Source organism: Primulina tabacum, chromosome 10, assembly GCF_025594145.1.
Source record: "Primulina tabacum isolate GXHZ01 chromosome 10, ASM2559414v2, whole genome shotgun sequence".
Taxonomy (NCBI): domain Eukaryota; kingdom Viridiplantae; phylum Streptophyta; class Magnoliopsida; order Lamiales; family Gesneriaceae; genus Primulina; species Primulina tabacum.
In genome coordinates, this window is record NC_134559.1 from 3,740,201 (window position 1) to 3,755,329 (window position 15,129).

At 35.9% G+C, this 15,129-nt stretch overlaps 1 protein-coding gene across 5 annotated transcripts; it reads right to left on the bottom strand.

Annotated features, from left to right (window-relative positions):
* Window positions 1-630: 630 nt before the first annotated feature.
* Window positions 631-12,961, bottom strand: LOC142506042 (DNA polymerase zeta catalytic subunit). Of its 5 annotated transcripts, XM_075619175.1 has the most exons (15): window positions 12,721-12,961; window positions 12,526-12,608; window positions 12,250-12,307; window positions 10,320-10,369; window positions 10,097-10,209; window positions 9,348-9,390; window positions 8,977-9,045; window positions 8,299-8,454; window positions 8,032-8,203; window positions 7,855-7,946; window positions 7,388-7,771; window positions 3,186-6,709; window positions 2,454-2,757; window positions 1,081-1,695; window positions 631-902 (listed from the first exon to the last, which is right to left on the bottom strand). In XM_075619175.1, the coding sequence occupies exons 1-15, from the start codon at window positions 12,818-12,820 to the stop codon at window positions 729-731; spliced, it is 5,937 nt and encodes a 1,978-aa protein (XP_075475290.1). In that variant the 5' UTR covers window positions 12,821-12,961; the 3' UTR covers window positions 631-728. The 5 variants fall into 5 exon arrangements, with proteins under 5 accessions (XP_075475290.1, XP_075475291.1, XP_075475292.1 ...); XM_075619176.1 differs by lacking the exon at window positions 12,721-12,961 and having other exon boundaries at window positions 12,240-12,307; window positions 12,526-12,609; XM_075619177.1 differs by lacking the exons at window positions 10,320-10,369; window positions 12,721-12,961 and having other exon boundaries at window positions 12,526-12,609.
* Window positions 12,962-15,129: the final 2,168 nt, after the last annotated feature.

Sequence of the window (15,129 nt, forward strand, 5' to 3'; positions counted from 1 at the left end):
AAGAAAACATCCATAATTACTTTGTTTAATTATTTGCAAACACTACTTAAGTATAAAAACTTCAATTAGATTTTTGTTTTGATGAAATATGTGTCAATTTCTAAGGATTTGTTTGGTTTTGAAAAATTTTCAATTTTAATCTTCTATGCACAGCGATATGACATTTTTAGTCATGTATATTTTATTGAATCAATTATAATTACACAACTATGTTTCGATCATCGTTTTTAGTTTTCTCATCAAATCATGTAATAAACGACCAATATCATTGCAGATATTTATAACTACATGGTTAAAAAAATCTCTTGTAAACCTACGTGACATTGTAATTATAAATTTTTAACAATTATATTAATCATCTAGTTATATGATTTTGATAAGAAAGACTAAAAATTAACCGTCGAAACATAATTATATAATCATAATTGATTCAACAGAAGATATAAAATTAAAAATGTCATATTTACAACATCATGTACATATATATAAAAAAAATGATTGAAATAATTTTGGTTTATTGTAATTCCTTATGAGTTTTCGTGATTTATGTTTGAAATTAATCAATCATTGATTAAATTATTGTTATAATATAAAAGTTTAAATAACATAATAAATGAATCAGATAATATCTGCTTCATTTCTCCATTAATTTATATACAAACAACTTTTTTTTCCTCAAAGAATGATCACCTCCTACTTATTCCAATGAACTACACTGTACATACCACTTAGAACCATTCGACCATACACTTGGGATAGTAACCAGCTCTTGTAGCGACTTCAGATAGTGACTGTAATTCTTTCTGGACTTTTCTCCTCTCGTAGAAAACCGAACAGGCAAGTGAAATACACTTGACTCCACTTTCCACACGCCAATCCCCACCACCACAATGGCGACATATCTGCATTCCAACGAAAAAAATACACATAAAACACGACATAAAAACAATCAACATAAAAAAACAGGACGGCTTTCAGTTTTCAAGCAGACGACTCTTCCCTCGTCAGGTCCACCCTGATAGGTAAGGGTGTCCCTAGAAAACCTGTGCATGAGTAGATTTTTACGTATGTAGCACTTACAGCAGTAAGGTGTTGGATATCCTTTTCTAATTTTGAAGTTCTTCCAATCAAAGCTATGGCAACAGTGGTTTCATTCTTAAGACATTCGGGACACAGATGGGACGAAGCCTGAACTAGTTCACCACAGACAATGCAATGCCTTGATGTGTAGTAGTAATCAATTCTTTTTCTCTGTGGATTCAGGCCAAGAGAACAGCGTTTTCCAAAAGCTTCACGTGATGGTCGAGGCATGTCAAGAAACCAATGGTTGAGATCAGCCCCGAGCAGCCCAAAAACTCGCTGTAATGCTGGGATTATCTGTTTCCTGATGTAATAAATGTCGTTTAATCTGTAAGGGGAGTTCAGAGCCAGAACTTCAAGGGGATCCACTACCATGTCCACCAAACGAGCCCCGGGTTCACCGTGAACTACTACATAAGGTATTCTCTCAGCATATCGAGGCTCTGCCCGGGGGTCAACTTTCATTGCTTTAGTGGCTACGATTGCAGCTGGAGGAAGTGAAGAAGCACGTATGCTGTAAGTACCCAAACGAACTTCCTTTGCAAACACAAAATCCTGAACAGAAACTCGACCAGATAGGATCCTAGTCCACTGACGCTGTAGATATGATTGGACCTGTGAAAGGAGAACGCAAAACAGAGAAAAAAAACAAGGAAATCAATCAAAATTCATACATTTAATACCACACAGATCTATCACACCAATGTGCTCTATATTGACTTGCAACTTGAGCTATATGATAAAAACATGTTCTTTGAGGAAATTCAAAATTCATACATTTTAGTACCACACAGATCTATCACACCAATGTGCTCTATATCTATCACACCAGTTTGAAGGCATGCCATAACTTGCAAGTGCCGCTTTGAGGAAACGGACCACTGCTGGTCCCAAAGTACAGAAGACAAGCCCCTCTCCAGAGGAAATGAATTACCACTTATCCCATTATCACAACATCGGTAAAGGATTTTGGACACGGATTTTTGGCTAGGCAACTATTTGTAAGTGCCATTTTGAGGAAATAAATTTTTCTTTAAAAATCAGGAAAATTATATGGCAGTATTCCTAAGTAAACAAATTTTGAATAAATCAGGTAAAATATATGGTGGAGTTCCTTAGTAGACAAAATTGTTCTCTCTTTTACAAAATTTAAATTCTAATGTCCTAGATATGGATTAAAATGGCTTTCCTATAATGGAATTGTTGCCTTCCCGCTCCTCTAGTCAATAGCTCATATGATGAAATATTTGGTACGCAAGTGTACATCCACCTCTTGTATCAGTCCTACTATCTTAATGCAGCATATTTTAATTTTCTGAAATTCAAACGAGCAATTAGAGGAAGATGAGAGAGCATACTTCTGATGCTTATACCTCATCAATATTCTGATATTCGAAATATATCCTTAATGACTGCTCCATAGTTTTAGAAACAGCAGCACATGTATCTCTCCTCACAGTCTCAATGCCCTTAGCATCAAAAACGGGGTTGCTCTGATCAGGACTCTCGTAACTATACCCAACATACCGCTTCTTTGTGAGGAGGAAGCATGGGTAGTAAACCTTTTCCATTTTTAAAGTGACAGGATTTGGATTCATTTCAGTTATTGCAGATGCAATTTCTCGTCCAATTGTAAAAGCTTCTTTGAGAGACCTCCCTTTAAGAAGTACAAACATGCTGCGGCACAAAAGTAACAAAAAAATAATGAAAAATATAGAACAAATTAATTGCCACTTAAACCAAGAAAATAGATAATAAACATGCAAACAAAATAAACACTCTAATTATAAATAATAAACTTGAAAAACAAGCCAATCTACTTAACAAAAACATTTCCCATCTATCCTGCCACCATTTTACTGTTAGATGAGATACAAAGCACGGTAAAAGAGAGAAAAAAGAAAAAAATCCCAACTAAAGAGTTATTTGTACATTAGGATGCTTGTGAAAATGATAGTTCCACCATAAGCAATGTATGGTAATACGCAGTCTAGATTATTTCATAACATGCATTATGATGTGGCCATCATGCTTCCCGAGCAATTGTGTTTTTGCAAACTATAACTTTTAAAAGTTTTTCAATAGTTGATTGAAACAAGATTTACCTATCTGTGTCACCATAAACAACTCTAGCTTTCCATTTTTCATTTGAATTTACAAATGAAATTGCAGTCTCCAGCGTTCTCCGGCCACACTGCACAATACTGTCAGCAAGCTCAGCGCATGGCATGCGCCCGCTAAATCCTGCAGCAGTATAGCCATAAGTAACATTTGCTATCAGCTTCAAAGCAAGCTGTCGGGCATTAAATATCCGGCCAAGAACTTTCTGTGATGGAGACAACTTTTTCATCGCTTGTTTCACCATAATTCTAGTGGATAATATCTCCTCCAATAGGCGAGGTATAATTCCTTTCCGAACTTTGGAAGACACATAGAGAACTCCATTGGGAGTAACTAGTAACTCCAGTCTCAAATTGTGTAAAGTTTGTTTATCTGCTGAATATGAACTGACTCCTAAGCAATTTTCCTTTGGAGGTGTAATCTTTCCAAGGCAAGTACAGAAACAAAGGTTATAAGCAATGACCATGGATGGATAAAGGGACTGAAAATCCAAAACAATAACTGGATCTGCATAAAAACTAGATTCTGGTTCCATGACAAGAGGTAAGCATTCCATTGCAGGTTGATTGGCAACCTGTTGATTTCCAGGTGAAATTGCAAGATAGTTCTGGGTATGTGCCAGTCGCAGAAACATTGATTCAACACGATACTGTGAACCTCGCGATAAAACAGAGAAAAAATCGATGCCAAATACTCGAGCTAGTTCTGATGTCCGGTTTATCACATCAAGCTGATTCATAATCTGCAAATTCAATTTTGCTCTCTGTAAGATATAATCAACAGATCGATATCTAGCACGTCCAGGACCACTTGAAAACCATTTGGTGAGTACCTTCCAATGTATAGATGGGATTTTTCGCCTCAATACTGTTTCAGCTACAGCTTCAACTGTGTAAATGTTAAGTTTAACTTCATTCCTCATAAGTCTCCAAATATTCAGGACAATTCTACCACCTACATGAACACCACTGGCATGCGTTCTGCCCCACTCGTCCTCAATCAAATTCTCAAGATTGACAGCCTCCCCAGCTTCAGATTCAGAAAACATCTCCTTCACCATATTATTTTCAGAAGTGTCAAACTCTGACAAAGCTTCATTGGTTTCAGATGGAGCCCGCGATATGTTATTCAATAAACCAAGGCCAAGATATCCAGCCCTTTCAGCCAAAAATCCTAGGGAACCACTTTGAACATCCCAGCCCATTATAACATCGGGATCGACAGAATCAATTAACTTTGAAAAATGGCTGAACAAATGTAATTCTTCAGAAAATACAAGTACCTGACACCCGAAAATTGCATTCAGGTCCTTAACAACAGATGCATGATCACAACGCAGAAGCACGTGAACATCAAGAGTAGACTCGTCATCCTCTTGAAAGACAAGAGCAATGACATTTATGGCATCAAAACGAGGATCAGGTCTCAAATCCCCTCTAGATTCAGCCTGAATTTCTACACTCAGCAATGTTAGCTGCTGCCCTCCACCAACACTTGCTGGATCACGAAAACCAATCTGACTAAGTGGAGTTAGCTTCATTTTTCTATCAGGGCCCGATATCTGAGAGGGATCTTGCCTGGAGCCAGGCACTGGCTTTTTCTGAGTCTCTTTAACTTCCATGCCGCAGGATTCTTGATTATGCTCATGTACTTTATCCAAACTAGGCTTTTCCCTGGACAAAGAAACAGGTATCTGTGTAGGTGAATTACTAACATCAGCCTGAGAACCAAGTGAGTTAATCACATCACCAGATGATCCATCAGACAATAGGAGAATCAGTGATTGTGCATCTGACTTTTGCCCCATAATATCAGAGACATTTGATGACAGCCATCTATCAACGGATTCCGTAGATGGGGGTGGTATGGCAGATGTAAGCATGAACAAATGTGATCCATCATTTTGATAAAGAATGGGAACACCCATTACTGATTCATGGTGATTAACATAATCATAATTTCTTGGGGGTAGTTCTTTTTCTTCTGGGAAATTCCTTACAAAAAAGGGAAGACAATCCTCTATAGATCTACCCTGAACAACCGGTACTTCATTACAGTATCCATCCGTAGGTCCTGGGGCTTCACCACCTGGCTCTTTAGTCCACTCCATTGATGGAGGTTTCTTGGAGAAAACCATACTAACGAGTTCTACAGATTCGGCTTCCTTATTTCCATTATCTGATATCGAACAGTTAGGCATGGAGAAACCAGATTTGCTTTCTTGATACAGTGAATTTTTACACTGCGTATTTGTTGTTTTACCTGTCATGTCTTCCAAATCCTCAACTGGATTCTCAGGTACCTTGTGATAAGCAATTAGCTGATCATTTTCAGTCGGGCATTCATTTTTGGATATAAAGTCACTTGCAGCTGAAACGGCCGCTGCACATGAACCAAAAGCATCTGTTTGAAGCAAATCCAGACAACTAGAATCTTGGACATCGATATTACTGTTTTTAAAGCGAGGTTGCTCAAGTATACAAGAACTAACATAAAGGCTCCCATCACAATTCTGAGAGCTTTTCATATGTTCACAACAATTGTTATCATCACAGTCAAGTTGAATAACAGAAACTTGACTCCCAATTTTCGGTGTATTTCCTGGCACTATGCTAGTGCCACAGCAAAGTGGCAAATTACCAAAAGAAGAACGTTTAATGGGTTTTACTTCACTAGAAACCTTATCAGTAGATTGTATCCTCATTCCATGAAATTTTGACCTCTCAAAAGTAACTGGGGATCTATGCATCGGCTGACAAAAGTTGTCTTGATCTTGAATAGGACTCCTCGATTCAGATAGTTCAGTTCGTTGGGATCGCTTTTTCCTCATCAACTCACGCGTAGAGCATGCAGTTATCGAGCTAGCTTGCTCCGTGTAACCAGCATCCTTCTTCTCATCAACCTTTACTACAAAAGGAAATCTTTCTGCTTCATTACCACACCCAGCAGTACCAAAACCTTCTACATTCTCATTGTCGCATCCACCCAATGTGTTGAATGTTTTAGGAAATGAAACATTACCCGCATTTTGACTAGAAACAGGCAAAGAACCCCACCGAGGCCTTTTCTTACCGAGCTTCGGACTTCGTGAATCTATCTCAGTCCGTGGTTTCACTTCCTGAGATGAATTTCGTCCATCAGTGTCTAATTTGAGTGACTCATTGAACTGTGGAGTTGACTGGAGGTCATCACTAGAGCCATCGACTTGAGGAATAATTTTATTTGACAATGGTTCGCTAGAATGATTGTTGTTGATGCGGTCAGAAGCTCTGCAGTTCAATTCTTCAAAATCAAGCATATCAACAGAATCAAGAATGTCCTGACACTCTTGCTGGGATTCACTCTCGTACTCCACATTGGCTTTCTCTAACACCTTGTCAATGGTTTTCACAGGTATCAAGGGACTCAATATTGTTTCACAAGCAAGTTCGTCATCAGAGTTGATATCTTCAGCAGCTTGAGAAGATGCAAGCCACTTTAAAAGCCTCAAGGCATCTTCATCTGAGGCCTGATGTGGCGTTCACAAAAATTACAATTTAAATTATGGCAGCCCAAGGAAGTAGGATAAATAAAGAAAAGCCATAAAGTAACCACGAGATTTTTTACAACTTCATCACATAAACATGGGCAAAAATTAATGAGAGAGACCCACATGAGAACTGGTTTATTATGCCACATGGAAATATGAGCACCCTTAATTTGATTGTCTTCCCATCCCCCCTAAAAAAACAAGTGTTGAAATCTCATGTACATTCTCTTCCTGAAAAATATATTTTTCCTCGTTTTTATGGCTCCCCTACATTATTTTTCATCTATAATATAATTATTACTGTTAATCCAATTTTTCTTCATTTTCCAGAAAACTAAATTATTTTATAATATTTGAACACTAACAATAATGTGATATCACTAACAGAGAATTTCTGACAAAATTTGACATTTACGCCAACAGTTCTATTTCTCTATAATAATACCATACATACATCTTATTTCCTCAAAATCAAAACTCCAAACATTTCCCCAAAACAAACAAAAATGAGGCATATCATACCTAATAATCTTTTCCTCTCTCCATCTCTCGCTCACTTTCACACCAACCCAAATTATCCAGCTATGTTCCTCTATCTCTATTGGGATTTGGTAGAGGTAGATTTGGGTAGTGAAACCATAAGACTTAAAGCATTACCTTTTCACTCAATTGCCCCAAAGAGTAAGATATCCGTGGTTTATCAATTGCGTCGGATGCACAAGTTTTGTCTTCATAAACAGCTTCTGATGATGAATCTAAAAAAGATGATGATCCAACGTTGTCACTTTTTTCCAAATATTTGGAAGACAGATTGCTGCAACCCTCAAAGTTCTCGAGTCCATGTTCAACCAAATTTCTGCAATCTGTTGAATATTTTATTGATGTTGGAGTCAAAGGTGGCTCGCTTCCTTCATCGTCATTCGCTTCCATAAATATTTCAAAATCGATACCACATGACAGAGTCTTCAATACATCTTGTGGAAGTGGTTTCTCAGAATTAGGAGGCATGAACTCAGGTACTTCAGTCCTCTCTAATTCTTCCTAAAACAAATGAAAGGCATAGCTAGTCATGGGTATGACCAATTATTTAAGGTATGTATTCAACGAGTGAAATAAAAGATAACCTCCCAAATTGGTATTAGTGACTGAACCATTTTCACATCAGAATGAGCTTGAGAAAGACGTGCATACGATAAAAATTGCTGGTTCGTTATCTCTGAAAATAATGCATGGTTAGACTGTGTGGATCAAACCCGAGCAATCACAAGATCGATCATCAGAAATTGTAAAACCCAACAAACCATCTATTACAGCATCTCCTTCCAGCTCAGAGGTACTCTGCCGCCTGAAGAATCGAATATCTTCATTTGCTGAAGAATAAGACTGATGGGCATTTTTCATGATCTGACAATTTGGAACTGTAGAAGATGTCCGCAAAGGAAAAATCGAACACATGCCATCGTCTACATCTGCCTAAATAAGAAATTTAAATAGTATCACTTCCATATAAGTCCTATGCACAAGAAATTCATCTTAAAATTCCAAAACAAAGAACATCATGATACAACCTGGGAATTCGTAGCCAAAAATGTGGAGTCCTCAGGCAATGCATTCAGCTCACTACTGCAATTAGATTTTGGTTGAGAGAAAACATCTGGGACAGGATGGCGAAACTTGATCTTTGAAACATGCAAATGACTCATTCCATACAAATTGTTGTCAATCTGAAAATATGGAAAAGGGTGACCAATTTTTATGAGCCTAGTTTCATAAACAATGAAACAGATATATTTTTATGATCTTCTCATCAATTTCGGAAAACGTTTCATAAAAAAATTTGTAAAGAAAACCCGCTAAAATTCGAGTAGTCTCCAACCCTCTAAAATGCATGATGCAGCTTGAGTAATGAGTGCTTAGACTTCACAATAAGCAAGAAAGGTAAAAAGATATACATGGTTCATATACACTAGCATGATTCTGAAACATTAAAAACTTGGATTTCAGCATATTGTTCTCAGAGAGTTCTGCATCCCAAAGGACATTTGAGTACATGTAGAGTGAAAAAATATGTCTATAAAAGGAAACTGGAAAGTAGTAACCACTACATCGAAGTTGAGAAACAAAGGGAAGTGTTTCGTCAAAATTGGCAATGAGGAAAACAGAAAGAAGCGAAAATCATGACGGTATGCATGAGAAAAATTGATACAGATGCTGGGATGGATGTATAACAAAAAACACATACATACCAAGAATTGGAGAAGAAACGGTATATGTGACTCATAAGGTTGTAAAACCTTATCCATAACTCCACCCGCCTACACATAAAAAAAAAAGGTAATCCACCTTCCAATCATGAAATTGTAAGGCTCCACAACAGCTGAAATAAATCTTTTCTCAGATAGCCACTTATAGTTTCGAGAAAACAGAGTAACTTGTTGCGCGGTAAACAAGTCGAAAGCAATGCATAGAGACAATGGATGGCGAATGACAATTCAAAATCCTATATCACACAACCAATGAAGAAAATTGAGGGTTTTTGCTCTAAGCAAGATGAAATTGGATGATTTAAGAAAAGAAAATCTCAGAAACAACAAAATGCTGAAGCTTAAAATATTACCAAAAGAAGCTTTGCAGCCCGTGAAACATCCTGTGGGTAGTAGCTTAAATATTTGTCAAGGTTCTCAGTAGTATAACTGGAAATAATACCAAAAACAAAGAGAAACAAAGCAAAAATACGGTAACCCATAGAATGAATCTGCTGCGCTTATATCTTAGCAAATGATGAAATGACAATTAACAGCACAAAGTTGGTCAACATGAAGAATAAAAGAGCAATGACAAGAAATATCTAAACATAAGTTGTATGAGGATCTGGAAAAGTAAATTAAAACAACAGCGATACATTATAGCACAACCACAGTAACGGGTAAAGCTGCTATTGTGTTGTTCATTTTTGCATTGGTTAACCCCCCCAACATTTGATAACTGATACAAGAACTAATGGCATACATATATATCAGACATGGAGTAGTGATGGAAGTCATTCGGTAGCAGAAAAATCATTTGACTGTGAATACGAGAAAAATGAAATGGGATGAGGGATAAAAAAATATTATGACATTGTTCCCAAATATTGAATATGTACTTCAGAAATTAAGATAAATTAATATTTCCATAAAAAAAATAAATTTCCATATTTGGAACTGGGAGACAATCTGTAGATTCCTCAGTCTCCGTTGAGCTATAAACCCAGCCCCCTCATACCAAACTCATAAATTTTTTAAAACCAAATGCACTTTTCCCATAAATAATAGTGATAAGCAGTATCTAAGCCAGCCTAAAAGCACAAATATGATGTTAGGATACAGATAAATCTTCACAAATAGCTCCTCGGTAGAATGATAACCATAAAACTTCCTCGCTCGAACAAGATTGCAACCATGCACATGCTGACGTTTTGAGCCAGTATTTCCTTTGAGCTAACATAAGTCAACGTGCAAAGTATGATCAAGGAATGCTGCCATCTGATGGAAAACTGCTACTAATGCAAAACGGCATATAAGTGACAATCTATTTGAATCTGAGATACCTTTAAAGCCTTATCAAGACCCAGGTATAGAGCATGTATGCATGAATCAACTGTTCAGTTTTCAAAAAAAGGAAGAAAAACGGATCAGGTTCAAAATCCTAGTGTAAAACCAATCTTTCTATAAAATTGATATGCACAGTGAAAAATATCCTAGAGTGTCGACCTAATCACAAGGACTAGAATTTTGAACTGCTATGAGACACAATAATTACTCTAGTCATAAATTTGGTAATTATTCTAGAAGTTCATAATTTTTCTTGTTTTTTGTTGACATATTAACATGCAAACTGAAGAGATATATGGTGATAGAGGAATGAAACTGAAATTTTAACAATTCATGTCAACTCAATCGTTTGCTCGAGACCCTTTCTTTAGCTTCCCCACATTTCTTCTCCATGAACCTCATATTCACTTTAGAACGTCTGTTCCTTCTAAATTAGGTCAATGTTTCTTCGTTCATTATTAAAGGGGTTCTCAACCTGTGGCACTGACAGTGTTGGAACTAAGTAGGGATTAATATATTATATGTTCCAATTTCCAAACTGGAATGATATATGAAGGGAAATATTTATTTCTAATTTTAATTGATATATTTTATTGATTTATTTCCCTAATATTATCTTTTCTTTGTTGATATGATATTTAATATTTAATTATGGTTTTGCCTTTCTAGATAATTATGTTAAGATTTTATTGTGATATGATTTCTTCCTTGAATTTAATTTCCTATTGATAAGATTATGTGGAATATTGGGTTTTACATTTCTAGATATTATCTTTGTGATAAATATCTTCTAGATATAATATTTATGATAATGATTTACATGATATGGTATTATTGATTTGTTTCTAATAGAATTCTTGTTTACCATATCTTATAGATTTTTTTATGGAAGATAAACTCTAGGAGAGATGAAAGCTATACATAAGAGGTGATCAACGTGAGGTGATAGATGGCGAATAGAGAGAAGAGTGTAGAGAGAGAGACGAAGAAAAATTCAGAGAGTTTTAGTTGAAGAGATTTTTCGTGGAAGAGTTTTTCGTGAAGATAGTTTTTCGTGAAGGTGATTTTCGTGGGAGTTTTTCGTGGGAGATTTTCGTGCTGCTTCTCCTCTCTCGGTTAATATTCACTCACGTGTGCACGTTCAGGAATTCAGAGAAAACCTATTCAAGAGACGTGCTGTGAAGAGTGTGATAGAGTGTTGCTGTGAATGTTGAGAACATCTGCGGACAACATCTGGGAAGAAGTTGGCCGAAGATTGCTTCTCTTGGATCTGTTTTTTAGCAACACGTTTTTGCTTTCTTGTTTTAGTTTTATTCTGGTTGTTTGTTTTAGAAAGCATTTGTTTTCTCAACTTGTTGAGGAAATTGATTTTAGTCTTAATCACTAGTGATAAGTTTTTGTAAACGGTTTGGTTTTCTAGTGATTAATTTTTGCCATAAGGCACCGCACAAGTATTTATACTTGAGCAAATTTAATCTAGTCCATCTATTTATTTAAAGTGAATTTGTGTTACAAAATATAATATTCCGCTGCATGTGGTTCGAGATGTTGTAACATCTGGCACAACACTTAATTCTGATTAAACACAAATTCTCTGTTTTACATATAATTATGATATTCTTATCATTTCGATCATCTGTCGGACAAAATAATCCTAACAATATATTTCCCAACAATTACTATCTTCAGCATGTCTAGACCAATGAGCAACACAAAAAGCCTTTCCTCATTATTACCTGTGTCACGATTTAACAAGTCATGCCAGCTCTACTGGGCTAACTGAAGGATGAAGATGGTAAATAACAGCTGAAGAAACCATTTCTACTTAAACTCCACGATAACTCAGTTTAAATCAGATCGTCAAAATGATGTGAAACACTAGAATGGTGTTTCAAGAATATAATACCAATTCCTACCATAAGGTACCTTCATCATCGGGTATATGGCCAAGATCTGACCATGGAATGTAAAAATAAGGCAAAGCCTGAAAAAAACAAAGATAGTTTAAGCCAAACATCAAGAAGTGCAAACTTTCTATGGCAGAAACAATCACTTTATGATGCTAACATATTTTGATTTTTCTGAGTAAAACCAAAAGGGCTCGAACTTCATGTTTGTCGGAAGCTGGTGAGCATCCAGTGACATAAACACAACTTACATATGCATGCCATTGAGAAAATTAAGCAGTAAAAAACGTCATACTCGATGTATATGCAAGCAAGTCTTCTGACCAGCTGGGGTCGGACCGAATATCCTTATCACAGGGACCTCCTTCACCTTCCCACCTGAGTATACCCATTTTAAAAAAAAAACCCACAAGTTACTGGTAAGTACTCAGAGAAAAAATCAAAACCCAAGAGAGAAACAGAGAACTGGAAATCGGGAAAAAGAATTTACCATGGAACGTGCTTTGAGAAATGTCAACTCCTGGAATTGGCGCGGTCATGTAGTAGTCTATTGAGACTATTCGAACACTGAAAACCTTTGAATCCTCCATTTTCGATGTGCGAATTCAGTGAGTTGGAGGGATTGCTGAAGCCTGAATGGATTTCACGATTCTCATTGGCGCCGAAAGACGGGTATTGAAGCGGTGAGAAACTGCTTCCACTGGACGCTTTGAGTCATGAGAATTATTTGCAATTGTTCCCTCGACAAGTCTTCGTTTCACGATTTTACCCCATTTGTTAGTGAGGGTAACATGATCATATACTTTGTTTTAATTATATACTTTTTAGTTACAATATAAAAGGATTTTAAACTATACGTTTATATCACTTCATCTAAGTATTGATTGGCGGTACTCTTTGTTATATTTTCTTGAGAAAATAATAAAATAAAATAAAAATTGTGTGAAGAGAATATACTTTTAATGTGAAGCCGAATAAACGATTCACATTGATATTTTCGCTAAAAAAAAATTCTTAATATGAGATTAGATACCTCATCCTATCCGTAAACGATGGATACTGGGTTGTGCGTATTGATCTGTGCAGTGTAGTAGCTAACGTATTAAGCATTTCGCCTGAGCCTACTTGGAAAGACGGCAAGGTCGAGTTTTCTTAATCGGTGTTCTAGTTATGGCCTTCACATGTAGATCAACAATTTAAGATGAATTATGGAATTGCCCAACATTAATTGTTGGAGACACCTTAAAAAATTGAAATGAAAGAAATAAATATTAAAAGATCCACAACTATTTTCAAGTAAATGGTTGAGTATATTTTACAAATCATGAGTTGAACAGTTTGTCAAGCTTTTATACGAGACGATTCATCTAAAAAAGCAGTAAATTTTGAACCTATCGAATAGCATATTGATCGAACATGCCTCTTCCACGACTGCGTCTGAAATGAACCATGTACCTTGTCATCATCAACATGATTGATCTTCTTTGTCGAATCAAACACTCTTTTCTTCTCTCTTTCCGTGGTGGGTTTATCGAACAAGATGTGTAGATTTTTGTCGAGATAATCACAAAGATACACTAGTATCCAGTTCTATGTAGCACACATAATTTCCGAGAATTTCAGGTTTACACACGGGGATTAGCATAGGGATGTAAATGAATCAAACCGTTTGCGAGCTATTCGAAGCTCGGCTCGATAAAAAGCTCGTTTGAGTTTGGTTGTCAATCATATTAAGCCAAACTCAAGCTCGATTTCGAGCTCGAAAATTTAATCAAACCAAGCTCAAGCCTAAGGATATCGGCTCGTGAGCTCGCAAACATGTTTGATAATAGGCTCGCAAACATGTTTGATAATAGGCTCTCGAGCTCGGCTTGTTTAGGTGACTCGTAAGCTCGAGCTCGGCTCGTTTAGATGGCTCGTAAGCTCGAACTTGACTCATTTGTTGAGTTGACAAATAAAAATATTAGTACTAATGTCAATGGAATGAATTGAACACAAAACATAGATGAAAAAAAGATGAATTACACCACATAGTCACAATTATATTTTTTTTATCTTGCATATCATTATACTAAAATATTTTTTAAAACATAATAAATTAATATAAATACACCAACTTATTCTTTTTTCCCCAAAAAATTTACATCATCAAGTCATATACACGATGAGTAACTTTACAAATTATTATCCTAAAATATTATATTAAATTGAATATATGAATTTATATTGATTAAAAAATAAAATTTATTTGGAACACAACGAATGAAGTATTAAATGAATAAAGTTATTGCAATGTTATTTATACGATGATATCAGTATATGACGAATATTTGTTATCTGAATTTTAGATATATTATTTTGGGATGTTCAATAATATAATGAGTTTATGTTTTTTTATTTGTTATTTTTGTCGTTTTAGTTATTTATGAATGAATTTATATTTTTATGTATGATTTAAAATTAGTATATATATATATATATTTAATTTTTAACAATCTCGAATCAAACTCAAAATCGAGCTCAATTCTATGCTTTACAAGCTCGAAAACGAGCCGAGTTCAAGTCAAGCTTGTTAAGCATGATAAACGAGCTATTAATGAATCAAGCTCGAGCCAGACTTGATTAACATGATAAACGGGCTTAGTAATTTCAATACAAATCGAACTCGAGCCTGATAATAGAAGATCGAATCGAGCTCGAGCTCCTCAAACAATCTTAAACGAACCAAGCTCAAGCCTACTACTATTTGATTTGGTTTAGATCATTTACATACCAGCCTATCCCTCGAGTATATCCCATGATCTACTAAGAAAATGACAAATCACAATAATGCATTGCTCGTAACCATTTATTCGAAACAAAACGACTGAAAAAGGCCCATTCTACATGGGCTGTCTAA

Excerpts from the sequence above, each read along its gene's own strand:
- LOC142506042 (XM_075619175.1), bottom strand. The coding sequence starts at position 12,820 with ATGGAGGATTCAAAGGTTTTCAGTGTTCGAATAGTCTCAATAGACTAC. Across the intron at positions 12,308-12,525 it reads CTTGCTTGCATATACATCGA|GCTTTGCCTTATTTTTACAT; the intron begins GTATGACGTTTT and ends TGTTTTTTTCAG. Across the intron at positions 7,772-7,854 it reads CACTAATACCAATTTGGGAG|GAAGAATTAGAGAGGACTGA; the intron begins GTTATCTTTTAT and ends CATTTGTTTTAG.